Source organism: Peromyscus leucopus, chromosome 11 (genome assembly GCF_004664715.2).
Source record: "Peromyscus leucopus breed LL Stock chromosome 11, UCI_PerLeu_2.1, whole genome shotgun sequence".
Lineage (NCBI taxonomy): Eukaryota > Metazoa > Chordata > Mammalia > Rodentia > Cricetidae > Peromyscus > Peromyscus leucopus.
In genome coordinates, this window is record NC_051072.1 from 3206256 (window position 1) to 3234131 (window position 27876).

The following is a 27876-nucleotide window of genomic DNA, read 5'->3' on the forward strand; positions in this document are numbered from 1 at the left end:
TAACCTTCTTCCTCTTATGAGAGTAAACATAGGGAATTTGAGTTTCCCTGGTCTCCATAAGAGGTGTCCTGGCATTTTCTAGAGGACGAAGGGGAAGCTGCCAGTCCCCACAGGAGGTTGCCCATTTTATATGTTGCACATGTCTACTCTCTTAGCTACTTTTCCTGTGATAAAACACTTTGACTAAAGCAGCTTATGGAAGAAATGGTTTATTTTGGCTTATAGTTGCAGAAGCCTACAGTCCCCCATGGCAGGGACACGGCAGCAGGCAGAGAAGGAGAGAAGGTCTGGCGCCAGGAGCAGGAAGCTGGCCAGTCACATTGCATTTACACTCAGGATGCATTATTAATAAGACCATTGAGCAATTTGTGTTACAGCACTCTGCTTACAGAGTCAAGGATCTACTCAGGAAATAGTGCCACCCACAGTGGGTAGTGGAAGAAAGACTGATTGAGACTTCTATAAAATGTAACCTGAGGGCCAGCCACCTACGTGTACAAATAAAGCCATGCTGACACACAGTCACATCCCTGCAGCTATGTATAACCTTGTGACTAACCTATAGGTAGACTAAGTGATTCTAATGCAGGCCCAAGAGTCTACAAACTGGAAAGCTTTCTAGCTACCCCTCTACAGAGTTGGCCAACTGCTGTTCTGGAACCCAAAGGGATGTTTTAGAAATGCATAGAGACTTGGCTGAGCCTTCCAAAGATCTGCCAGAGACAGAAAAAGAGAAAGGAAAGCCAGCAGCAGGTCCCAGTATGGAGGTATGAAGAGCTCTTGAGCAAGCAGAAAATAGGAGCTGGCGGCATGGTGCAACTGTACCACGGCAGGTGCACACACATGTGCATCCCCAGGAGAGGCCGATGGCCAGACGGTGTGGGGAGATCAGACCCAACCGGTTCCACAGCAAATAGAAGAAAAGCAGCTGCTGTGGCACAGGATGGAGGAATGCCTGCTGTTAATGAGCCACGGGAAGTGAAGGCCACCAGCAGACAGTACATATCCCTCTACCTGTGGTACCAGACAGCTAAGAAAACCCCCAGAGAGGAAACTCAGAGACTGGAGGGATGGCTTATCAAATAAGGGCCACTTGTGAAGTGTTAGGACTTGAGCTCAAGTCCTTAACACCTACATAAAAAGCTGGGTGTGTCTACACACAGGTCTGTAACCCCGGCACTCAGGTGTGAGTGGAACATGGAGCTTTCTAGAATCCAGCCCAGCTCCAGGTTCAGTGAGAGATCCCGGTTCAAGGGAATATGGTAGAGAGTGGTAGAGTAGGACAGGAAAGACCCATCCATTCTCCTCTGGCCTCCAGGCATGCTCATGGTACACACACCGCATCAGGGAAAAATATTACCTCATGTCAGTCCTGATATGGTGGGTTAGGCTGAGTTGTCTGAGCTGAGCTGAGTGAGCACTACACTTCCCAGAACTCCCTTCCCTTCCTGGCTCCAGATGCTGCTGTCCACAGGGAATTCTGAAGTTTGGCAGGTACCAATGAGACAACAGCCAGGAATCCTGCGGATCTCAGACAAGGCGCAGACAACACCGGTCTGTGTACATTTTCATTGCTCTGCTTCTTCCCCTTGTAGGAAGGAGGCAGCATGGGGGACACAGATCTGTCTGCTCATACCGCATCTCCTCTGTCAGCGTGCCCGGGCCCCATACACATGAAAGCTCTGAACCATTACTCATGGCTAGAACATGATCAGTGACCAGCAACAGAAGACATGAGCCTGTCATCCAGGTCCTGGTTGGGTGCTGTTGTCTCTCATGCTTTATGTCCAGCTTTTCTTCCTGATGACAGCCTGATAACCAGTGTCCCGTCCCAGCTCATCAGCAGGCATGGCGCTTTCTTTGCCAGCTCTGACTATAATATCAGGTCTAATCCTGACAGGAAGTCCATTTTTCCATGTCACTCCCAGAGTGTCTGCTGCTCCAGTGAAACCACAGCTATTATACCTGGCAATAGGATAGGTTGCCTCCACGCCATACTCTGATATTGTAAGGTGACTTAAACACCTTTCCAAAATAAGCAACAAGTCACAGACAAGTCTCCTTCAGGTGGTACGTGCTTAACACCAAAATGAAAGATTTATTTACATCACTCTGTTTATGTGTATGCATGCTCTGCTTGTGTGTTTACATGCTTGTGCACCACATATGTACCTTAAGGAAAGGGGCCAGAAGAATGGGTCAGATCCCCTAGGACTAGAGTTACAGATGGTTTGGGCCAACCATGTGAGTGCTGGAAATCAACCTGGGTCTTTTGGAAGAACAGCCAGTGCTCTTAACCACTGAACCATCCCTCCAGCCCCTTTAACATCATACTTAACCGAGACAGTTTATCTCTTGATTACATTTAAGCTCATTGATAATGGACTCTTGAAGTCAAACGAAACCAGATTGGTATTGTTTCTCCAACTTAAGTTCAAGGGCATCTTTTGCCAGCAGAATGATAGTCCGTCAAGGATGCCCTCATCTTAGCCCTTTACGCCTGTGATTACATCCCCATTCACTTACTAGAACACACAATGGCAAGAGATAATGGCTTTTTAAACTTCATTTTATTTTGAACTTTAATGTCTCTGGATTTCAACATGAAATAGGTTTTCCCCTTTGATTTTAATTTCTCCCTGGGAATTTGATAATTCTTCATTGTTGTCCTGTCCTTCTGGGACATCTATATTCATTTTCACCTCCGAGTTGTTGCTTATTGTTACTGTGGAAACCCTGATTCACTGTGCTGGACAATGTGGGTACATGCTGTTTGGAACAAGGAATGAAATTGGGGTTTAATTTTGAACCCTGAGAACATGATGGCTCTGAATTTGATTAAAAATCTTGCTCTTGTGACCCATTTCAGTGACTCTTGCTGTGAGTTATTAACTCTCTGCCCAGAATTCTAAGTGACCCTCTCCCTCAAAAGCCATAAAGGTGGAAGAAAGGCTCTTATGGTAAACTACTTAGCTCCTACTTTTGAAGGAGCCTCTGGGTGATGGTAGACAACGGGGTAAAGAGAAAAGTGCCTTGGGGCTGGGGATGTAGTTCAGTGGCAGACTGCTAGTGGAATATGGCTTCAATCCACAACAACACTAACAAAAACATAATAAAATGTCTTGAATTAGTAAGCTCAAGTAGCTGCTATACCTAGAATAATGCCTCCAACCTGGCTTCCACCAGAAAGAGGAATAATATTCACTAATATTTACATTTTGTTTTCTCTGTCAAACTGTTCAGAACTCACACAGGGAAGATATTATTCATTAGGAATCTAATGGAATTAGGAAGATAATAGAAAGATATCATCCAGCAGAAATCTCATCCTATGTCTCACTCATGCAACAGGAGTTTAGTGGACCAGTAGGGCAGTGGGGGAACTCAGTTAGGGCTGGGGTCTACCCAGGGGGCTCTATTTCAATGAGGGGACTCGTTGTCCTAATGGACTTTTAGGGAGATTTTCATAGATGTCAAACATGTGGCATATGGAAAGGAAATAGGAAGGGAGAAGCTATGAAGACTTTGTATAGAAACAGTGGGCTATTTCCTGATTTGCCACAGTCATGTAAGGGCAATGTTCACTCACAGGCAGGAATGTGTTGGCCTATCCTTCCAGGCAGAGCCATGATACAGAACTGACAACTTTGAAGAACTCCAGAAAAAATAAAGACAAGAAAACTGATTGTATAAGGGAGGGCTAAAAAGCTTCCCTAGCTAAAATTCAGTCTTGAAAAATCTACCTAACAAAGACACTTTATGGACCCTTCACCACAAAGTATACCCTACCAGTCCACCTTGAGAAAGAGTTCACCACATATTTACCACTCTTCATTTGTGTGCAGACAGCTCAACAAAGCCCAGCTTCCTTCTGTTTTAAAAGTTAGAAGATCTAGGGTAATTGTCACAAGCATGTCTGCAAAACTAAAGAGACAGTCACCCCAAATAGAAGATTTGACACCAGGAAGAGTGAGATGATTCATGCTATACGACATTCTTAGAGAAATGCTTTAACACTATATATTAGTAAAATAAAAACACAGGCCATAAAAATCAGAAAGCGGTTTCTTAAAAGTAATGAGAAAGATGCTATCACAGTCTTCAACCCTGCTCCCAGAGGCTTCTACAAAGAGTGAGGAAAGTGAATGGTACAAATCAATGTTAGGCGGTGGAAACGGTTCCGCGATTGTGTAACAGGAATGGCAAAGGTCTCCAAATTACATAAGCAAAGAAAAAAACAACCTGAGGGTCAAAGTCTGACTAATTGCATAGAGGACAGAAAAGGAGGCTATGGGAATTAGTGGTTTATAAAAAGGTAATATTTCAGAACGGAGAAGGTCATTCTTTAAACTGGAAGTGTTCAGTACCAAGGAATTTTTTTTTAAAGAAACACACAGCCAAATATCAGCACACACCTTCACAGAATCCTATAATATCAAAGATAAAATTAAATTTGTAAAATATTCCTAGGAAAAATAACTTTCTATCATAAATTCCATATCTAGTATAGTTCACTTTCATGTGAGACTTTAAAACTGGTATTTTCTTAATAATATCTTCTGATTGCCCATTTTTAGGAATATGTAAGATGGCAAAACACTAGAGAAGAGGGTATTGAGATCCAGGGGACAGATGTTGTAAGCCAGGGCTGCTATGCAATAGAGCTGGGGGACAAGATCCTGATGTTGCCAGATGTATGGGGCTCTGGAGTACAAGATGTTGAGTAGACAGAAGGAAATCAGCAATCACAGAAAGCATAGGCAAAGATAAAAAAACAAAAACTGCACGTTTTCTTCTATATGCAAGACTTAAATTTGTGTGTGTGTGTGTGTGTGTGTGTGTGTGTGTGTGTGTTAAGGTCATGAAACCAGAGAGTGGACGGTGAGAAGGGGGAAGTGATTTTAAGGAATGGGAAAATAAAGAGCAGGTAACAGAATACATAGCATGAAAGAAAGGGGGACTATTTATGGGGAAGAAATGAACTAATAAGAGGAAGATGAGAGTAGGCAACAGTGTGGGGGGGTAGGAGGAATCAGGATGAAGCATATGTGATGACATATTACATATGAAGATGCTATAGCAAACCCCATTAGTTTGTATGCCAACTTAAAAACCAGAAAGAAAAATGAAATCACTGGCAAGGTTGAGTCAGTGGCTGGTTTCCTTAATTAAAAGAAAGGACCATTTGGGCCCACACAGCATAAACAGACTACCCCCTACTGTTGGAGAAGTGATGCTCCCAAGGACACCGATGTAAAACTTACTGATCAAGTCTTATGCTCCAATAAAAATCTGCTTTATTATTATTTGTGAAGCATTCTCAAAACTTCAGTTGTGTATTTCAAAATTTATGTTGATTATTCCCACATTTAGGGAGAGAAAAACCTTACATTCATCATGCCCAAAGGACACGCAACATTTCTAATTGGTCCGTTTGCTCCCAAGCATGGTGAGTAATGGACAACAGAGAATAACTTCAACTGGGGTTAAATACAATGCTGATCATTATCTCATCCTAATTATTGCATAGGAGGAAAATTATGTATTCCCAGGCCTACTAGGCAGCGAAGAAATACATGCCGCTGTGAGCTGCGGCTGCAAAGTGAGCAGGCAGGTGTTTTCCAGCATGCCTGGTTGTGTGCTGCAGGCAGACACCTCTACTTTAACATTTAATTATTGTTCAAACAGTTTTCTAAGGTTTATTCAGTAAGTAATTTATGGACCTGTGGGATGATTACTTCATTTTATCCTTCTATTGTTTGCATTTTGGCTTTCTCAGTATCTCTTTTGAATCAGTATACACACCTTGCACATGGTAATGCATTTCATGTGGACATTTTAATGGAGTACGTAAGGCACTTGACTGTGTCCTGACCCCACTCAGCCCTCCCTCTCCGGTGAGTCCCCCTAGCTTCCCCAGAGCGTTCACCTCTACCTTCCTGTCAGATATACATATGCAATTTTATGAATTTACATAAATTCTATGGTCCACAAATGAGAGAAAAGGTGATCATTTTCTTTCTGGACCTGACTGAATTTGTTTCATATGACAACCTCTTGATTGAACAACATAATGTGGTTCTTTACTGAGGAATAAAATTCCATTGTGTATATATGCCACCTTTTCTTTACTCGTTTCCCTGCTGATGGACACATAGGCTCATTCCAAGACTTGATAGTTGGATTTCATCCAAATTCCTGTTTCTAAAACATGTTAAGATCACTAAATTAATCAGCTTACAATTCTGCAGATCCTAATATCTATCTATAGACAGGATGACTTCAAAGAACCCCTGTCTCCCTGGTCCTTTAACATTTCCCAGTGCATTGTGTTCTGATGTATGAGCTCAGAGGCTGAAGAAAGCCTGAGGGAAAAACTTCCCTTTACCTAAGGGAACTCCTATAACACAGCATGTCATGAGTCCTTGATGAACTCTGTATCATGCCTCCTGGAGAATTGAAAAAAAAAATCACAGTTTTATTTAATTCATGCATGGACACATGACCTCATTCCCAAAAGGATCTGTGGAGGCTCCTTGGAGCAAAGGAAGTGAAGAAAGCCGCTTTTACATCTCTCTATACCTTCCACAGACACTGACTTCTTCACTGCTTATCTGGGAAGTTTATAAAATGTGGACACATTTGTCAGAATACTTCTGTCTTAGGGTGCTATTGATGTGAAGAGGCACCATAACCTTGGCAACTCTTACAAACGTTTAATAGAAGCTGTCTTACAGTTTCAGGGGTTTAGTCCATTATCATCATGATGAGAAAAGCATGGCAGCAGGCAGGCAGGCATGGTGCTGGAGAAGGACCTGAGAGTTCTGCATCTTGATCTGAAGGCAGCAGAAGGAGACTGTGTGCCACACTGGGCATAGCTTGAGCATACGATACCTCAAAGCCTGCTCCCACAGTGACACACTTCCTCCAACAAGGCTACACCTACTCCAATAAGGCCACACTTCCTAATAGTGCCACTCCCTATAGGGCAAGCATTCAAACACATGAGTCTATGGGGGCTGTTGCTAATTTAAACCATCACAGTATTTTTACATGTTTATCGCTCAGTAATACCCAGGCATTGGTCATTCAGAGCAGAGCTTCACCCTGGCAGTGAGTACTCGATCGAGAGTCAGTTAGTCAGCAGGGCTTAGCAGAACACCTAACATCTGTGCACTCTGAAGTGCTTGAGGGATGATGAGTGGGAAGCATGATATTCCTGGGAGCACACAGGCAGGCTTATTACACCAAGGAGACCACTGGACTTGGGCAGAGACAAATGTCTCAGAGGAGGAAAGACACAGAGAAACGGAGGGCTTGGTGACCTTGGGGTTAAACTGGGTTAGCTGAAATAAAACATTGGATTCCTCAAGCTCTGCAGGAGTCAACAGAATCAGCACTTCAAAGCCCGCTTTGGCAGATGATATGGGCCAGTGCTGAAGATGCAGATTTGTCTCTAAGGCTCTCTGACTTCCATTTACCTCATTTCATTTTTCTCAGGCCAGAAGGATTGGCTTTGGACTTGATTAGATTGATCACTGGTGTGATGTCTAAACAGAAGTCAGCTGAGTCCTGCAGCCTTCCTGGTACCCTCAAGTCTCTGCCCCTGGAAAAACTTAGAAGGCTTTGTATTCCCAGCACCCATCCCTCTGCACAAGCTTGTCCTCACAGGCGTTTTCTTCCCATTCCCTTCTGCGAGATGGTACTGCAGTATTGTTATTTAACAGCACCTACAATGCTAACCCCAGCTACAGTGAGACTATAACACTCTGCCTCTGGGAAGGCAGACAACATCTGCTAGGGTAGTAACTTTGATTGTTCATAACTGATTCACCGATGTTTCAAAGACAGTGTTCCTTTCAGAAAGGAAAGAGGAGAAAGCTTTGGCTACCACGGGGACATTCTTGTTCGGCTTTCCTCAGGAGAAGCAGAGTGAAAGAGGGAAGGTTGGTCTGTATGCCAAGTACTACATCTTTCCCACAGCCCGAACTTCACCACAAGTGAAATCTTCTTAACCTTCCAAGAAGGATGTATACTTTTGATATTTCCAAGTGGAGCTCAGAGGCATTTCTGCCGCTGTTTGGGGTTAAAATGGTGGTCCCCAAGAGCTTCCAAAAGTAGCTGGGGAAGGCAACAGCTTCTCTTGACCCCTTTCTGGGCACCCCAAGTGCCAACCGCAGCTCCTGTGCCAGGCCATGGGCCCACTGCGTTTAGGTCATCAGCTACCTCCAACGTTCACACGATTTCTTTGGTAACGCCATAAATGCTATTGAAGCAGCTTCCAGATCATGGTTCTGAGTTGCAGACAACACAAAGGTAACTTAATTCTAAGTCTTTTCCAAGCCTGGAATAACATGTCCAGCCTATGCAGAAGGTATTGTGCAAGATTCCCATTCCCCCGCTTTCTGTATCCAGTAGCAGAATCTTGACGCACCAAGCATCTTGTTTCCATCACACATACTGAGTCCTTTTCTCCCAGGCACTTCCAACTCACACACAACCAGTGAGAATAAAGATGGTCTTGCATAACCATAATGGCAGGGAATTATTTCAGATTGTGTAATTCACCTCGGAAACAGTCCTCAAAGTCACAAAATGCAGATAATGACCGCTTTACCTCGCCTGACCCATCTGACTTCATTGTGAAACATTACTTTAATAATACTATAACCCTTGCCAATAATTATTTCCACAAGGAAAACCCTCTACTTATAGAAAAATGAAGAGGAAATAAAGCCAGCAAGCAAGTAAGGGTTAGGGGAGGACATAACAAAGAAAACATAAAAAAAGAGGAGCCGATTTGGGTCTCGTTTAAACTTAGCTAAAAACAAGAAAGAGATAGAACAACTACCTTGAAGAAAGAAAACACAAGGAAATGTACTGAGACTGGGAGTCTGGAGCCAGCCTTGCGTGCCTATTTATGATTCTGTAGCTTGCGCGATGCATTTCCTTAAATATATTTTTTTCACATACTTCATCTGCATAGATATAGGGAAATTTTAGACCTGAGACAGAAGGTCAAGGCGATGGTATAGTGGATAATTAAGGGATCTTTTGGGGAAGTCGCATTTGCAATTCATTTGTCAAATACTTGCTTGTAGGGGTACCTTAATGAACGAGAAGCCAAAAACCACCTACAACAGTAGTGAGCATAATGAAGAAGAGGGAACTTCAGAGCCATTTGGAATCCCGTACTGGGGACACGTGTGTCATTAGAACGCCAACAAGACTGCACACTTACAAAGTGAGGGATGACAGTTAACGAGTTACTCTGCCCAATTATTCCAAGAAAGGTACGGGCTGAACGCTTTCAACATTTTCCCTCTTTAAACCCTCATTACTCTACAAGCTACTCTTATTAAGTCTAAAACCCAAAGTTCCATGAATGTGGAAAGGCATTCAAGTTAACTTTCAAACAGCTCTTTAATATTCAGTAATATAACCTTGGAACGCTGAGCATGCAGGGGTATTTTACTCAATCAATTAGCACTAGAAGCACAGTATGCTCAGTGTACTCATAAACCAGGACATATATGGCTCGTTGCCAATAGCTTGAAGGCCTTGTCCCCTTATCAGTTATTTCTAATGTTACTCTAATGACGGCCTGTGGGTACTGCAGGAAACTCAACTACTTCTAAAGCAAATGACAAGGACTGAAGTAAGATCACAGAATGCTAGGGATGGCTACCTTTACTCGTTTCTAATTATTGAGCATGGTCTACCTACGTATGTTACCTTTGATGGTATTTTTACTGACTCATTTGAAATTGGAAAATGACTATGTTATCAGCTCTGGGAGGCTCTGAGTTGTAATGCCTGGTTCTCACATTTGCTGCTGGGCTGGATACTGAAACAGGCATCTTGAGGTAAAATGGAACCATTTAGTAAGAAGTCTGACCTGTGACCAGCTCCCGGATCTCCAGGTCTGTGGTCTTGCGAAGCAGTCTCACCAGCGCTGGGATGCCACCACAGTTTTTCAGGGTGATTTTGTTGTCGTCATTGGCCTTCCCATACACCAAGTTCCTCAGAGCCCCACAGGCACTACGGTGGACTTCCGTCATCCGGTGATCCAGCAGGTCCACCAGGAGCTGTATGCCTCCTTGTCTCCTTATCTGAAAGAACAAGGGAAAGAGCGTTGGCCTTGGGGAGTCAGGTTCTGCTGTCTGAGCCCAAGCACTGTTTCCCTCAGCAAACCTGCTACAGACAGCTGCACTGAACTGGATTGAGGCTTACAAAAGGGGAGGAAACTAAGTGCTCTTCTTGGATTCCATCCCCTCCAACTGCTTTAATATCCTACCCATGAGAAAGTGAATGCACTGCTTTCAAAGGATAGAATCTTGGAAAGGTAATTTTAACTCCATAATGGGTACCTCAAACATTTCTTTAAAAAACAAACCCAAAATGTCATGTGCTCACGGAGTTAGAATGATTACCATTCCTGAGACTTAACTAAATTTTACCACTGTCTTAAAGGGCAGCAGTATTGATACAGAAAACACCGAAAGTATTCTACTTAACAGGGAAAGACTGCAGACACATAAAAGGCGCTGAAACTCAATGAGAAGCTGAAATAATTGACACAAGCGGTTTTGTCTCGGAAGTTCTGGGATGCAAGAAGGTCACTCAGAGTGAGAGGCACAGCACGGTTGACCACAGAAAGCATGTCACACTTAGGTCTTTGATTAACTACAGTGAAAAACACATTATGCTGTAGTGTTCTATTTGTTCAAAGAAAACTGAAATCTAGAGATGAATGCAAGAAATGTTTTGTGGTATGCTTCCACATACATGGCCTTTTTGCTGCCCATTAACTTTGGGGACAACTTAAGTATTTAAATTGAAGAGAGAACAAAGTACCTAATCAATACACAGACTCTTCGTTGGCATCAGCAGCAGCAAAGCTACATCTTAACACTGCTTGCTGCATTTATGTGGAAAATCAGATGATTCATTTGGGAGGGCTTCTTTGTCTTTCTTTAGACTTCTATGTTATCAGGGATTGAAAGATTGGCACCTCCATAGTTTAATTTTCATATTTCAGAAAACTTATTCACTGCACCCTGCCCCTCTGTCAATGGTGTTCAACCACACTGCTTCAAGCTGCAATCTGGCCATACTTACTCCCCACCCCAGCATTCCAAGGTCCCATAAGACTATAATCTTCATTTGTTTCACCAATATCCTTTCATCCCAAGTGTAATGCCATGTTCACCATAAATGCTCACCACATCAATGCTGAATGAATGAGGAGCGTTAATTAACATATGACTTGCTACCTTAGGGTTCTATAGATTTACTAAAACATTGCTGTTCAAAATTGAGTAATATGCACTATAAAGGAGGGGAAAAAGGGCTTTTTGTGAACAGCTGAGGTTGTATGCAGGGATCTCCAGGGGCATTTCCCACATCAGCTTACAAATATAAGGAGGGAGGCTTCATGCACACAGGTTGGAACACTGATGATTCATTAAGAGCCTACAAGAAGTGTTTTCACTCATGCACATAATGCAAACATAAAAAGCAGAAAGCTTTACAGTGCTCATGGAACCCAAATTCTTTAATCTGGAAAGCATGATGTAGTGCTTTGTGTATTGTGCCTCCCATGGGAAAAGCACCAGAAAGACAGAGGGGAGGACTCCCAGGGCACAGCACTGCTGAGTGAATGCTGAGTTCTCCTCCTTGCACTGAGCACAGCCTGCATGTGGTAAGGATGCCTGGGGAAGGCAGCTCAAAGGATGACTGAGTTGATTAAAAAAGAAACAATGGAACCTGAAACAATGTCCTTCCTTAACAATTTTACCCTGGGCTTGTTTGGCAGCGTTCGGGAGAACTGTGTGTGTGTGACATGAACTGAGCATGTCTGCATTATAGCCCCAGCCACATTATTACCTCACCTCAGAAGGTCACCCCATGAGTATACAAAGGTATAAGGAAGGTCTTTTTTTCCTCTGTGTGTGCATTTGCATATGTGTTCTGTGCTTTACAATTCTATAGTTTCAAATAATGATGAAGCCATTGAGAAAGAAGAAATAAATCTCACCATAATAGTGAACCTATCAGGCATAGATATTAAACGTGAGAGCAAATCAATAAGTTAATTTTTAATTTTGTAAATACTTTTAGTTTGATAATGTACTTCACGTTTATGTGACTTGATGAAGTAATATACAATAATAGTTCTGGAAGTCGAACAGCAGGTCCTTGCTTGCATGTGTCTACGTGTTTGGGTGACACATGTGTCTATGTGGTACACATGCCTGGGTGCACATGCACAAGACGGCCAGAGGCTGAGGTTGGGTGTCTTACTCAACCATTTTTCCTGTGGTGGTCTGAATGCAAAAGGCTTCCACAGACTCATAGGGAGTGGCATTATTGGAGGTGTGGCCTTGTAGGAGTAGGTGTGGCTTTGCTGAAATAAATGAGTCACTGGGGTGGCTTTCAGAAGCTCAAGCCAGGCCCAATGGCTCATTTGTTCTTTCTGCTGCCTGTCAATCAAGATGCAGACTCTCAGCTACCTTTTTAGCACCTTGTCTGCCTGCATGTCCCCATGCTTCTCACCATGATGACAATGGACTAAACCTCTGAACTGTAAGCCAGCCCCAATTAGATGCTTTTCTTTATGAGTTGCCTTGGTCATGGTGTCTCTTTATAGCAATAGAAACCCTAGCTAAGACACTGTCTGCTCTCTACATTAGATTTTGAGACAGGATCTCTTACTGAATATGGAGATCATGGATTCAGATAGACTGCCTGGCCAGCAAGCCTCTGGGATCTGTCTGTCCCCACCTTCCCAGTGTTAGAATTACATAAGACACCACTATCTCCAGCTCTTTATGTGGGTGCTAGAACTCCAGTCCTGTTACTCACATAGCAAACACTTCACTGACTGAGGTATCTCCCCATCCCTTTCTGCAGGAGTCTTTAAAAATCAAATCTTAAAAAGACTTTAGTTTTAGGGATTATTAAAATGCAACTATATGTTAGCTAATATGTAATGCTTTATATAATATCAAAATAAAATAAATCCACTAGAAGACTATCTATCACATTAGTCAAAACTGAATAGATAATTATTATGCATTAAAGAATGGTACATGGCATGTCCAAGGTGGCTTCTTTTTTATAGTAGTTGGTATGCATTTCGGGTTCCTTTCTGTCTTTCCTGCTTCTATATTTCTTTTTAGCACTGAATAACATTCCTGTTTCTGGATATATTACAGTGAATTTATCTACTTCTCTATTAGACAGGTGGTTATTATATTGGTCGCTTCCAAGTTTTGGAAATTATGCACAAAGCCACCTAAACATGTGCTCAGTTTTGTATGTACTTAAGCTCTGAAACCCTCTGGATAAATGCAAGAGACTAATAGTTGAATCCTACGAAAATATTCAGTTTGGTAAAAGCAGCCGAGGAGTCTAGCAGAGCAGCTGTGCCGCTGGGTACTGCCACCACCACTTCCTGCTGCTCCCTGACCTCACAGCAGCTGATGTTCTCAGTGCCTGGATTCCAGCCACTCTGTAAGAGTGCAGTGGAATGACATTGTGTTCCCCTCTTTGAAGATTTCCTGAGTGAATCAGATTTATTTGCACTAAGGCAAATGGTTGAATAAAATCAATCTGAAATGCAGATGGGACCATCCCAGCTTCATTTGAATGGACTACATCTCTGAACCTGATGGAATCAGAAAATGATCACAAAAGATTTTTATTCCCAACCCAGGTAGCTAGCCTTAATTTGTTTACTATATAGTTCTGTGATATATGGCTGACTTGTTCAATGGGTTCTATGTAGGTATCTCATATCTATTTCTCTGCCTAGTTAGGATCTAGATGGGAGCCAGTTCATCAAGAATTAGAAGGATGGAGACTGATGGCTTCCACCTCCTGTGATGAAGTGTGAATTGGTTAACCAAAGCAAAACTATGTCCTACTGTCTGCCTTGTTGGGTTGTTGACAGACAGAATATTATTTTCTTTGCTGTCTTTCTTTTTCCTTCATTTAAATAAAAAAAGTAGCTCAGAATGGTCTTGAACTCAACATCTTTCTGCTTCTGAATACTGAGTTTGTGAAATTAAATCTGAGAAGCAATGAATGTTTCCAATGAACCTGAATTAACATATGCCCATGTACTTACCTCTGAATAATAAACAAGTATACTTCATAGGGGTTACAATGTGTTTCAGTTACACCGTAGAAGCTATATCAAAGAATTTAAGAGAGAATCTCTATTTTTTCTTTCTCTCCCTCCAGTTATGTGAAATAACTTGCTTCCTTTGCCTAACTCATCACTTTAAATTTTATATCAGAGATGCAGCACAGCATGAGGCTTAGGGCTCCCTGGAGTTCAAATTGTGGCTACTCTGTACCTTTCTAGACAGTTACTTGTCTATAAGTATTGACAAGACAGGGACACTTCATAGGGTTATTCTCAGTACTAAACAAGAATTAAAATATGAATTGTTTAACAAAGTGCTCAGCAAGTATTACCTTTTTAGAAAACACTATTTTCTTGAAGTCATTCACCATCTCATGTCTTACAGTTTCCCATATGCTCTGCCATGATGCTCCATGAGCCTTGGGAGGATGGAGTGTGATACAGATGTCCCATTTGGACTAAGTACGCTCCAGTTTCTTATTCTCATCACATTGACCAGTTCTAGGTCTCCGTGTTAATAACCATCTACTGCAAGTAGAAGCTTTTCAGATGAGGATTGAGAGACAGCACTAATCTATGGATATAATGATATGTCACTGTGACAGCATACATTAGACCTGAGCAAGCTCAGGCCAGACAAAATTCTGGCATGTAGCAGGGAAGGTAGGCATGAAGTCTCACCCCTAGCTGAGGATCTATTACAATTTATAACTAGTGGGAAAGACAGAGTTGATTTTTTCTTTAAAGATACGACCCTGCTAGGTCAGACCACCATGGTTTAGGGGATAGTCCCACACCTAAAAATTGAACTTGATTTTTTAAATTATTATTTTTAAAAAGCGAAGACTCAATGTGAAGTGAGCTGAAGTAGGTATGGATCTGGAGAAGCTGGCAAAGGGGTAATACCATTAAAATACATAGAATACAAAACTCTCAAAGAAATAAGAAAAATATTTACAGAAGGATTATCTGTCAAGGAACTATACCTATAAGCCAACTTGATAAAGGATATTCTTATTAAACTTATTATCTGGTCAATATGTAAATTAATTTATGAATAGAATGACAACATATAGTAGTGAAAGGAATGCAGTTCCTAGTCATACTTTTCTAAAGTGGTTTTAGTGCAAATTTAAAATATTATGCAATACATCCAGAATCCCATCTAGTATGTGGCTAATGAACTCAATTCTTACTCAATTGTATTGATTGTACTGGTCATTTAAGAAATAATTTTTTTTTTTTTTTGTTTTTTGTTTTTTGAGACAGGGTTTCTCTGTGTAGCTTTGCGCCTTTCCTGGAACTCACTTGGTAGCCCAGGCTGGCCTCAACTCACAGAGATCTGCCTGGCTCTGCCTTCCGAGTGCTGGGATTAAAGGCGTGTGCCACTACCGCCCGGCAAGAAATAATTTTATATACATAAATACCATAAGATTTTTGCTAGCTGTATTTCCAACATAAGGAAAATGAATTAATTTATGTTTTAAAAGGGAGTGCAATGCTTGCTTTTCTTGTCATAACTTAATAGATTTTCTTAAAGACATTTAAATAATTTTGAGTAATTCTTACTCTCTATGTATTTCAGAAAAGCATTTCTCTTATGCCAAGATTACACAAAAAACACCTTTTTCTCAATTTCAAGGGTTTTTTTTTTGTTGTTGTTATATGAAAAATAGAGTGAAGAGAGGAACACGTTTCACTTCATTAACAGAGTAACTTCCAGTAAGTAGATGAGAAAACAAAAGTATAGCAACTGATGCCCGCAATGAGAACTGAGATGGCCCAGATGGTTCCGTCTTCACAGATTTCCCCCGGGCACCGCTCATGAACCTCGGTGGAGGATGTATGGGACCTCGACTTTCTGCTCCACCTGCAGACTCTTCTGCATCTGGCACAAAATTACTTGTTTTTTGCAGTGTATATTTCTGCCCTGCCTACTCAGGGAATTGTTAGGAAGAAAATGAGACAGCACAGAGGGATGCCTGAGGAGGACACAAGTCTACAGATACATTCATATTTGTTATTTCATTCCTCTTTCCACCTAAGCGTCAACTCTGAAGTCCTCATAATTCATAGACTCCTTGTCGCCCTGTACCCATTTCAGCACAAAGACTCCGACACCATCCATGTGTCCTTCCTTGGCTGGCACTGGCATCAGATAAGACCATCCAAAGGTGGCTTTGGGAACACGTGACAGAAAGGACACCTTGGAAAAGATACTCTGACATTTTTAATCTTTTTCAATTACCTTTCACTTAAGACAAGTGGCTGGATTACAGTAAATATTAGTAAAGTTTTCTATCACTTGTGAAAGAAAACCATTTCTCACGGGAACCTCTGAAACGATCTATTTTACTGTTGTATTAACTCTCAGGTTCATATCACCCCAGGGTCCCATCCTTTAAGGAGATAAAAGAAGAACAGGGAAACCCTTTATTTCGGACTGAACATGAATCATTATCTTCCACACAGTGATACATTTCTATAAGGTACTTAAAAGACACAAAAATACCTGCAATGCCACAAAGAAATCCCTCCCCCATCTGCTGCAAGGCTCTGCTCATTATTCTCCTCTTGCTAACAACAACCGTGGTGAAGGTTTCTGGTCAGTTCCACTGTGAGAATGAGGCAAGGTCAGGTGTGGGTGTATGAGCAGTTGGCTCCCTGCCAATGAAACAAGCACAGAGGCCAAGTGCCACTCAAGCCATCTTCCTGAGGGCTGGGATCTCATGTCCTCCAAATAGTCCTCGGGGATCAGAAGTACTGAACCCCCCAAAGATGGTCTCAGCTGTATTTACTCTCTAGTGCAGCCACGGAAGGGCCTCCTTTAAAAACAAAAAACAAAAAAATAAGCCTATTCTCCAAATTCTTTCCCCAAATGTTACTTCAGGAGGTCGCAGGGTGTCCCATGACAGGATGTCTATCTATATTCTTTGAGTGTGAAACAATAAGCTGGACAAGATGCATAATAATGTATGTATAGACGTGTGTGTGTGTGTGTGTGTGTGTGTGTGTGTGTGTGTGTGTGTGTGTGTTGCATGCATTATGTATGGTGACAGGATCATCCATGTGCACTATGGCAGCCAAAGATGGACTCAGGTGTTCTGCCATATAGTTCTCTCCTTAACCCTTGAGACAGGGCTGAGTAGCATCTGGAAAACGCTTTTGTCTCACCTTCCGCAGCTCGGGACTTGTGGATGTGCAACATGAGTGCTGGGAGTTCACACTGAGGTCCTTAATACTTGAGCAAAATGTGGTCTCCCTTATGAAGCCATCATCCCAATCACCTAAGTAGAAATTTATCAACGGCAAGAAAAATAACATAGTCTATACTCTGCTGCACGAAAATGGTGCAAGAAAACATTTGAGTCAAGAGACGAGGTCTCTTCTGGGTTCTTTTCCTGACACAGGAGAAGGAAAGAGGGAGCCCTGGCGGTGAGAACAGGGTGGGTCTTTAATGACGGACAGGTGGGTTATGATGTAGCTCTGGACAATCTGTCATCTCACAATTAAAGGCATGTATATCCCTGTTCTCTCATGCATGTGCAGAACATGGTAAAGAGGAATTTACCCTTCACAGCTCACTTCAAGGACTGACTTGCTTTCACTGCCCTTGTGCTTAAGACTGGTTTAAGTCCCCCTTGATTATCTCTCCTTTTCTTCCAGAAAACCCCTGACCCCACATTACCCAGGCGTATAGAGGGGCTGATGTTGCTCTCCCAGAGAGACCATATACTTTTATTTTTAGGGAGTAGTCTTGGGTCTGGGCCATTCCTAGGGCTCCTTGACCCAAGCTTCTGTCTGGGGCTTAAGTTAGCCTCTGAGAACATTTGCTTTAAGGCTCAGTGAGTGGACCCTTTAAACCTAAACTTGGCCCATAGCAAACATCACTACTATGCATTCACACAACACAAGAATCAACCTCACTTTAAGTGAAAAAACAGTGTGAGAATGCCAGTGACCAACCTTATCATTTAGCTGTGTTATGGATACAATGGTCCATAAGACAGAAAAACTGAAGTAGGTTGGTAAGCCCATTGAAAAACAGATTCACAATTACAAAAAAAATGCTTTAGGAGTTAATTAGGAAATGCAGCAAGATATAAGCTTAATAAGGTTGAAAACTGAAGACTCTCCTTATCTATCTTCATAGTTATCATATATGTGTGTATATTAAAAAGAATTAAAATTTTAATAAAAAATAGATCACAGTATATAGAATTCTGTGGAAATCAACAAAGGTTAAGGGCTTTGTGTGAGGAAATTTACATATATTACTGAGGTAAAAAAGAGTACCTGTGAATAGATGGGTCTGGAGGACTACATTCCTGAAACCTTTCAGGACTAAGACTTTCATTTACCTGCATGGGGATAAAAACTAAAGCTCTTATAATCCAAAGTCAAGTTAGGTTTCCAAGTTGTTTTGGACAGAATGACAGTAAAAAAAATCATCTAGAAGAATTAATATAGGGGAAAAATCAGAGGAAACTACAGGACTATGGAAGGAGGAACACAGTCTAAAGCACCAATCAGAAAAACATCGCGGCAACGGACCAAGAGTCTATAGACAGCAAGGAAAGAGAAGACAAGAAGAAACCCCAAAAGATCTGTATGTTAAAGAAAAAAAGTTAGGATGTGGTCCTGAAACAGCAGGGGGTTAACGCAGAATAACTGAAAATAGGATCACACAGCAGGGGAATGTCACTTTCCATTCTTCAAACTTGCATAAAGTAAATTCAAAAGGCTTAGACAGTTGATTGACTACATAGTGAGAAGCCAGAGGGTGATACATGAGACCTTACCTATCAAATAAATAGGTAGATAGAGAAATAAATATGAAGCATAAAGTGGAAGCGCATCAGAAGGAGGTGTGCGTGGATGTTTACCGGGAAAGCTAAGGCTGACTAAAGGCAGCTGGCAGAGTGGAAACCCAACACACTCTCACCACATCTGCAAACATCAGTGAGGGGCAGACCAGGGAAATTGTTGGCTATGAACACAAAGGACAAAATGCTTACGGCCTTATTTTAGGTGGGGACACCGAGGCAGGCAGGGACGTCAAGGTCTGAATCTAGTTTGTGCTTCTAATGCCCACACACCTCTAGAGCTCATCCACAAAGGGGTCTTGGGGTGGTATTGTGGAGGACTTACTTCTCTCTACTTGCACTGATCACAAATTATGTTGGTGATACTTATTTAAGTAAAGATATAAATGGAATTTCTCTCACAACCAATAAATTTGCATTTAATACTAGGATGTGCTCATCTGTAAGTCTATAGGGCAGCTTCTTTATCTAGTCTCATGAAGACAGACATTTTTTACTGCCTGTTTTTGGGGGTATACAAGCAATAAGTGCACAGAAAAGACGTTTCCACAGATGCATAGGGTTAGTGGACTATAGGTTATACATGTGTTCAACCACTAGATGTAGTCTAAAAGATTATAGTAATTTACATTCTACTGCAGTGAGCAAGAACCACCCTATACACTTCATATTATAGAATTCTTTTATTTTTCTCAGTCTACTTTATACGAAATGACATTAGTTTTAAGTTTTAATCATCCTCTTATTATTGGTGAGCCTGGGCCTTTGAATAAACTCTCTAACCATGTGGGTAGAATTAGAGAGCATTGCTAAGCAACACAAACAAATACATTAATAAAATAGAACAAAATGCCCAGATCATAATGAAAAACTAGATATTGAAAAATCAGTGTTTGCCAAAATTTATTTATAGTTTTAACACAATTTCAATCAAAAATGGATTTTTTTGAACAAAGCATAACTTTGATCTGTAATCTTAGCACATCATAAGACAGAGACCATTTTCAATAAGGAGGAATGCAAAGGGATTATTTTATCTCATGGATAAATATTGTATAATGTTTCAATAAATAAAACATTGGGGTATTGATGGCAGAGTCAAAATGGTTGAGGGATGGCTGAGAAGAAAAGCAGGCTGTAGTGATAATCTGCTATCTGACAAAAGGCAACATTAAAAGCCAGTGTGGGAGGGTTGAATTTCATGACAAAAGGCTCACAAGGGAGGTGGTCATGTGTCATGTGTACTAAAGAGGAGCTAAATATACCAAATAAAGATAAAATTAATTGGCATGAACATAAAAATGCTTTCAATGATGAACAAGGAATCTTGAGAAAAAAAGCCACAAATAATAATAAAAATAAATTATTTCCCAAAAAAAGCATATTTGTTTACATACAAAAGGAATCATTTCAGTGTTTGTGATCCCAGGAGCACTGATTTTAGAAGTGTGAATAGGACTGTAACACACTGCTAGAGGATACATGCTGAGGTGAGGAGACATCTTCATCTGACTTGTGGTCCAGATATTCACCTCCTTTTCTCCCTCCTTCCTTCCCTGTCTTTCAGTACCGATGGAGGCTGGAGTCAGCAGGTTCAAGTTCACAATAAATTCAAAGATATAAATGTCGACTCAAAGCAAATTCTCTTCAAATTCTGATCTTAAGAAATCAAGCCAAGCATGGTAGCACACGCCTTTAATCCCAGCACTTGGGAGGCAGAGGCAGGAGGATCTCTGTGAGTTTCAGGCCAGCCTGGTCTACAAAGCAAGTTCCAGGACAGGACTCAGTTACATAGAGAAATCCTGTCTGGGAAATACAAAAATGAATGAATGAATAAATAAATAAATAAATAATAAACAAAAACCAAAATAAGTTAGACATCTCTTTTGAGTGTAAACATTTATCCCTTTGGATGAACAATTACAAACATTCTTTCATTTCTTCATTGGGAGAAGATAAAAATTCACATGATTATGTACAGAAAACTGAAATTCACATGTGGTTTAGCACCTAACAGAGTTCGGTGTATGCACTAGTGTAATTTTTGAAGATCCAAACTCCAAAAGGCAGAGATACAACCTAGTTATCTGAAAATTACTAAACCATTTCAGAATATAGGAAGCCCACAGATGTTCCCTCCAAGCCTTTACTTTTGTAAAGATCAGACCACTGTTCATCTTTCTTTCTAGCCTTTAAGGAGGGTTAGATGGCCAAGACTTTCCATTTAAGGAGGCAACACGCCTCGACAGGAGTCAGAGACTAAGAAGCCGGGAAAGAAGCAAATCTGATGAATGAACAGGGGAAACTGGCAGCAGCTTTACCTGGAAGAGACTGGCAATCATCCAGCCATTGTTTTGCAGTCTTCCCTTATAGGAGATTAGGTAAACTGTATGTACAGTTCCAGTACCCAGGAAGTAAGAACCAAAGACATAACAGAATCAGAAGAGATGGTGTGAGTGCCAGGGGCAGCAGACTGCTTGGGAGACGCACCACTAGCGATGAGGGAATGTGGTGAGGGTCACTGGGATGAGCAAGGAGGTCATGGCCTAGGGCTGAGGGATGAGAGAGAAGGGTAGGTGCGGTATGAAGTGGTACCACGCTGCAGGACTGAATTGGGGGGACTTTGGTCATCATTGGGGAGCTGGCTTTACTCTGAGCAAGCAAGAAGCAGATTTCCTCTAAAACACTACCTTACAAACTAACTAATATGCTAAAGACAGACTGGGTACCAGGCAAAGCCACCAAGACCACCCCAGTGAGAGAAACCCAGCAACTTCCATATGAATGACAGGAAGATGATTTGTACAGTGTCAAATTCCAGATCTGCTTGGTTGATAGGGCTGTAAGTATGATGCCTGAGTCAAAGAAAGGAATCATGGCTGGCTGTGATTCTTGGCTTTTTCATTTTTAATAAACAAGCGTGCTGCTGATAATCATCACAGCCATACTTTGGTTGATTGACAGATGGCAAAGCACTTAGGAGAGACACAGCCTCTCATTTAAATTTCATTGTGTTGACACAAAAGGCATACATTTAAAAAAATTACTGTTCCCTTGTCCATGCAAAATGGAAAAACGGCATCTTTCAAAAACATAATAGAGAAATTGTTTTGTATCTCAGATAGCCCACAGTTATAACAGATGATAAATATTAAAGAAAAAGCAACATATTCCACTGAAAGAGCAATGGTGAATGTTTAACAAAAATTCCCTTTACATTTATTTTATTTTAAAATTATATATCTTTTTTTAAAAGTGCTACTTCAAGTAAGATTTTCACTAAACCTCCTGAAATTGTATAGAATCCAAAATAGGTTTTATTATATGAATTACATGATTGAAAGTGTCTTCTTGTTATACACTTAAAAAAGAATAGGTATTTGGAACTTTTCCCCCCTTTCTGTATAAAGTTATGAAGCATCATATAAGCTCCCAAATACTATTCTTTTCTTTTGTTGTTGTAGTAATAACCAATATCCAGGGGACGTCATTATGGTTGAGAAGGAATATTTATTAAATGTTGGTCCAGGTCTGGAGGATCTCACAGTGAAGGTAGAAACTGCCCTGTAAAGCCCATTGCAAGGTTTTCAGAGACAAGCAGGGTGCAATTACACCCTAACATGCTCAGGGTATAGCAATTACACATTTGCTTTTATTTTTACGTGTGTGCTTATGTGAGTGTGTCTATGTTTGTGTTTATGTGAGTGTGTGCATGTGTGTTTATGTGTGTGCATGTGTGTGTTTATGTGAGTGTACAAGTGAGTATGTGCTACTGCACCTGCAGGAAAATCAGAGGATGACCTGCAGGTCTCAGCTTCCCCTGTCACGATGTCAGTTCTGGGGGTTGAACTTGGGCCTCCAGACTTGCCAGAAAGAACCTCTACCCACTGAGGCATCTTGCCAGTCCAGAGTACCATACATTTTTGGGTGGGGTACACATGTGTTAGTTTGGGGTAAAGGATCTGGCATTGGTGTTTGGTGACAGTATGTTTTCTTCATCTTCAAATTTCTTCAAACATGGATTTGTGACTGGGAATACTTTGGATTCTTTTGAGGAGTAGAATTTAAGATTCTTGGAAATTTTAAAGGGAAAACAGAACCAAATTGAATTGCATGATTACAGCAAGCAGCTCTGGCCAGCGGGCCTAGTTCCCAGCAGTCTGTGGGCTCACTGAGTGACTCCAAGAACAGAGAGCCCTGAAAGGGTGGGGAGAAGCATGTGGTGAGATGAGAGGCAACAGCCTGAACAGAGTACCTCCTAGAAGCAGATACTGTGGGAACTAACAACACTAGGCAGATGCTGAAATCCACATCAATGTGGAAGTGTGATGGAGGTGGTAACACAGGAGGACCAACCTCAGGCTCCCGAGCAGAGGATGGAAGCGATGGAGGCCATGGCTTCAGAGTCAGCAATCCATCTGGGGAGGCATTTCAATGATTTCATTTTAGAATGTGTAAACATGTGTCTTAGAATCTATTTTCCCCATTCCTTCACATCCATGGATTTCAAAAATATTAACACAAATGTGGGAGTTTCCACATATCTTAACTGTGTAAACTATTATTGCTATTTCTAATTTGATAGTCCTGTTTCTTGAGCCCAGAAGGTAACAATGGAGCCTATCTATCTATGACTCTCCACTGAGCTCTGCCATTGGCCCTGGAGGATCAGCCTGCAGGGAATTCCAAAGTCTGAGCAAGAGAGAAAAACAATGCCACCACCCAGAGTTCCCTGGGGCACTACCAGACTCAACCTACTGTGAACAGTCATGCTAAAAACCCATGCACCAGATGCTACCCTTATTTTTTCCTGGGTTTCTCTGGAAGCACACTGACATGCGTCCTGGTCTTATTATTTATTCTTTACAGAGGAAGAAGGCTTCATTCTGGGGAATGTGAGAGAGACTTCAGCAAGAGTCCCGAAGTCTTAGCAAGCCTCCCAGGCATTTTAAAGTCAGTAATACTAAATTAATAAAATTCTATACACATATAACATTCCAAAAATTATATATATACATATACATACACATACATATATATATATATATATATAATGTATATATTGTGGTGGTTGAATGAGACTGTCTCCCATAGGCTCAGATGTTTGAATCCTTGGTTCCTAGGTGGTGGCATTGTTTGGGTAGGTTTAGGAGGTGTGGCCTTGCTGGAGGAAGTGTGTCACTGGGGGCGGGCTTCGATGTTTTCTAAAGCATGTGCTATTCCAGTTCAGTCTCTGCTTCCTGCTTGAGGTTCACGTTGTGGGCTCCCCTTTGTTCCTGCTGCTGTGACTGCCACACCTGCGGCCATGCCTCCCTGCCACCATAGACTCTGATCCCTATGGAACCGTAAGACAAATGAGTTCTTTCTTTTGTAAGTTGCCTTGGCAATGGAATTTTATCACAGCAACAGGAACGTGAAGCATGAATCTATTTAGTCTTATCAATAAAAACCTGGAGTCAGATATCAGAGTGAAAGCTGAAAGATAGAGAAGTAGAGCAACTAGCCACCAGAGAGTTCTTACCTCTCTCAATCCTCGGACCAAAAGGGTGTGCCAAGATCCTGTCTCCACCCTCCTTATATTCCTGTCTCCACTTCTCTAGTGCTGGTGTGTAACACCACCACCTGGCTCTGTTTCTCTTTTAGAATGGATCAATCAAAAATATGTAACACTAATATTTTTTGTTCTTTTAACTCATTACTTGCAAGGTCAAGGTCCCACCTGAGGTGTGCAACTCTCAAGTAGATAAAGTAGCCACCTAAAGGCTGAGAACAATTACTTCTCTACATCAATAACCTCAGTTCAAAGACTTTCACTGGAGTTTACTAGATTAAATGTCTGCAACCTACATTATAAGTAATTAAATGCTCTGTGGTGATATACTGTATATCCTAATAAAATTTGTCTGAAGATCAGAGGACAGAACAAGCCACTAGATTAAACACAGATGCTAGACAGTGGTGGCACACACCTTTAATCCTAGCACTCGGGAGGCAGAGATCTGTCTGGATCTCTGTGAGTTCAAAGCCACTACATGAGATTGACTCAGTCTAGGAGAGAAACAGAGCCAGGCAGTGGTGGCACACACCTTTAATCCCAGTACTTGGGAAGCACACATGCCTTTAATCCCAGGAAGTGATGGCTGGGCAGAGAAAGGTATATAAGGTGTGAGGAGACAGGAACTAGAGGCTTTTTCAGGCTGAGGAGCTGGTGAGGTAAGAGGTGGTGGCTGTGGCTTGTTCCTTTGTCTGTCTGATCTTTCAGCATTTACCCCAATATCTGGCTCCGGGATTTTTATTAAAAGACCATTTAGCAATCCGTGTTAAATCTCTCTGATTCAGCCATGCTTTCAGACTTCTCCTCTTGATTCATGCAGCTTCTCAGGATCTCAAAATCTTTAATGTTCAAACGATCAAGTTTCTTTCTTTGGTGATTTTCTAATTATGCATTTAAAAGAACATAGTCTATATAAGTGACCTGGTTCCTGTTTTTAATTCTTCAAGAATTGTCCTGTGATTTCTATGTGTTGGCAAATGAAGTTTCTCTCCAAGCTTGAAGTCAAGCAGTGTGTACACACTGGGTTTTTAACTGGGTGGTAGACCGGGAGGATATGTAACAAAGCAGAGTGGCACCAAAGAATGTTTTGGTTTGAGTTTTAAATTATGGATACATAGTAATCATGGTTGTTTTACTTAAACACACATATTCAGACATGTCAATCTCTGCTAAGACTCCTCCATATCCCACATTAGAAGGTCACCACCCCAGGATCTGGTTCTGCCTACCCTACCCAATCATCTCCCACTGACTACATTTGGCTTCTGTGGCTCTGGGCATCTAGATGCTGTTGAACATGCAGACATGCTTTCACCATGGCTACAGAATGACTCCCTTTCCATCACAGTAGCATCTGACCAGCCTGAGTAACTACTGACATGATCATCTCACCTGGCACCTCTTCCTTAGATCTGTCTCCCCTCCTCTAGGTCCCATTATACTTTCTACTTATTTCTTGATGGTTTATTTTATGCACATCACTGAACTTCTGCTTCCACAGAAAGTCTGGAGGATAGAAGCATTGTGAGAGCAGAGATATTATCTGAAGTATTCAACTCAGCTCTTCAAGGTCCAGAGGAATTCCAGGCACTGAGAAGACATACCATGATCTTTTGAAGAATGAAGCTTTAACTCTAGACTTGGAAATTTTATAATCATTGTGGTGATATTTTATTTGTGTTTTAATAAATAAAGTTTGCCTGGAGATCAGAGGAAATAGCAAGCCATTTTAAGTAAACAAAGAAGTCAGGCAGTGGTAGCACACGCCCTTAATCCTATCACTTAGCAGACAGGATCTCTGTGTGTTCAAGGCCACACTAGGGAACAGAGTCAAGCATGGTGACACACGCCTTTAATCTCAGTACCAATCATACAGACCTGGAGGTCTGTACAGACAGGAAGTGACAGAGCTGTGTAGGAAGAGGAAGTGAGGTAGCTGGGCTAAAAGCCAGTGAGAGGGCAGAAAAGCAAGGTATATAAGCCTGGGTAGACAGGAAGTTTCTCTCTTTGGAAGCTGCAGAGTTGGTGAGGTAAGGTTGGCTGGTGACTTTCCCTATTTCTCTGATCTCTCTAAGGCTTTCACCCTTATATTTGGCTCTGTGTTTTTTTATTTATTAAGACTATTTAGAAATTAATCTATAAGTCATCCTGTTTGTCCATTCTACCCTTTTGGAGAAACACACATACCAAGCAAAATGGTCTTTTTGTTTTTTTTTTTTTTAATAAAAAAACCTTCTGTGCCTGAGAAGCTATTTCAGAGTTCTAGAATATTATACAACCTGGAATACGTAGACAGGAGCTCAGGCAAACATTTTGCACACGTAGAAAGTGTTTTTCTTTGAACTTCTTCATTTATGAAGCAACAGTAATTTTCCCACAAGTAAATGCCACCCCTGTGCTTCTGTACTATGTGCACCTGCATCTTGTTTATAGAGGCTGATCCTGAATATATTAGCTAATTATAGATATGCAGATGTCTTGTTTGCCATGATGTAAAAATATATAAAAATCACATGAAATAGGTATCACTCGGGTCTGTAGATGAATACCCAATTTCTGTGAGGTGTGCCTGGGTGATAAGGTAAAGAGACAGACAAAAGTTAGAACAATAAGGGAGATTATTCATAATGCCAAGTCTTCATATTCTGCTGTCATTCTTCTGGTGGAAGGCAGAATTAAAATATTAAAATAGAAAAATTTGAATTGCAGAACAAATTATCATCTATTGATTCATTTCTTAGGACATTTATTGCAGAAAAATTCTATCTAGAGCCAGAGAAAATGGCAGAGGGAAGAAAGCATCAGTTCTGTTTTTTTCTGAAAGATAAAATTAAAAGCTGCAAGGGACTCACTAATGTAGACATACAGGGGTAGAAAATGGCAAGACTGAAGGTGAATGTCGAGGAACCCGTGACTGTTCACTCAAGTATTTGGAAGGGTTTTTCATAATAACAGTTGGGTATATGATCAATGCGATTACACTGAAGACCATATACTCATCATACTGGAAAAGACTGATGCCTATAACCTAGTCAGGGAGTCTGGAACCTTTATCCGAGGGAAGGAGACTCCACAGAGCAAGGCAAGACGACATCCTTTTTTCTGAGGTATAGTTTTCCAGGGCTCTTCCTGAGAGAAACATTTCTTTACTCTAACAGGTTGCAGTATTAAGAACAACACACCTACCCCTGGTGTTACAAGGCATCCATGGTCTAATTTCTGGTGAAAGTGAATATGTTACTTGACAATGGCAACTGCAGGTTACAGATGGAATGAAGTAGCTGATCAGCTGACCTCAAAATGAAGGCTTCTACTGATTGCTTTGATGGACCCAATGGAAC

At 41.3% G+C, this 27876-nt stretch overlaps 1 protein-coding gene across 1 annotated transcript in view; it reads right to left on the reverse strand.

The window, feature by feature from the left end:
* Positions 1 to 27876, reverse strand: part of Ctnnd2 (catenin delta 2) — an 874755-nt gene that overhangs the window by 221580 nt on the left and 625299 nt on the right. The window contains 1 exon segment of the mRNA XM_028882044.2: positions 9899 to 10112. Coding sequence (XP_028737877.1) covers positions 9899 to 10112 — 214 coding nt within the window.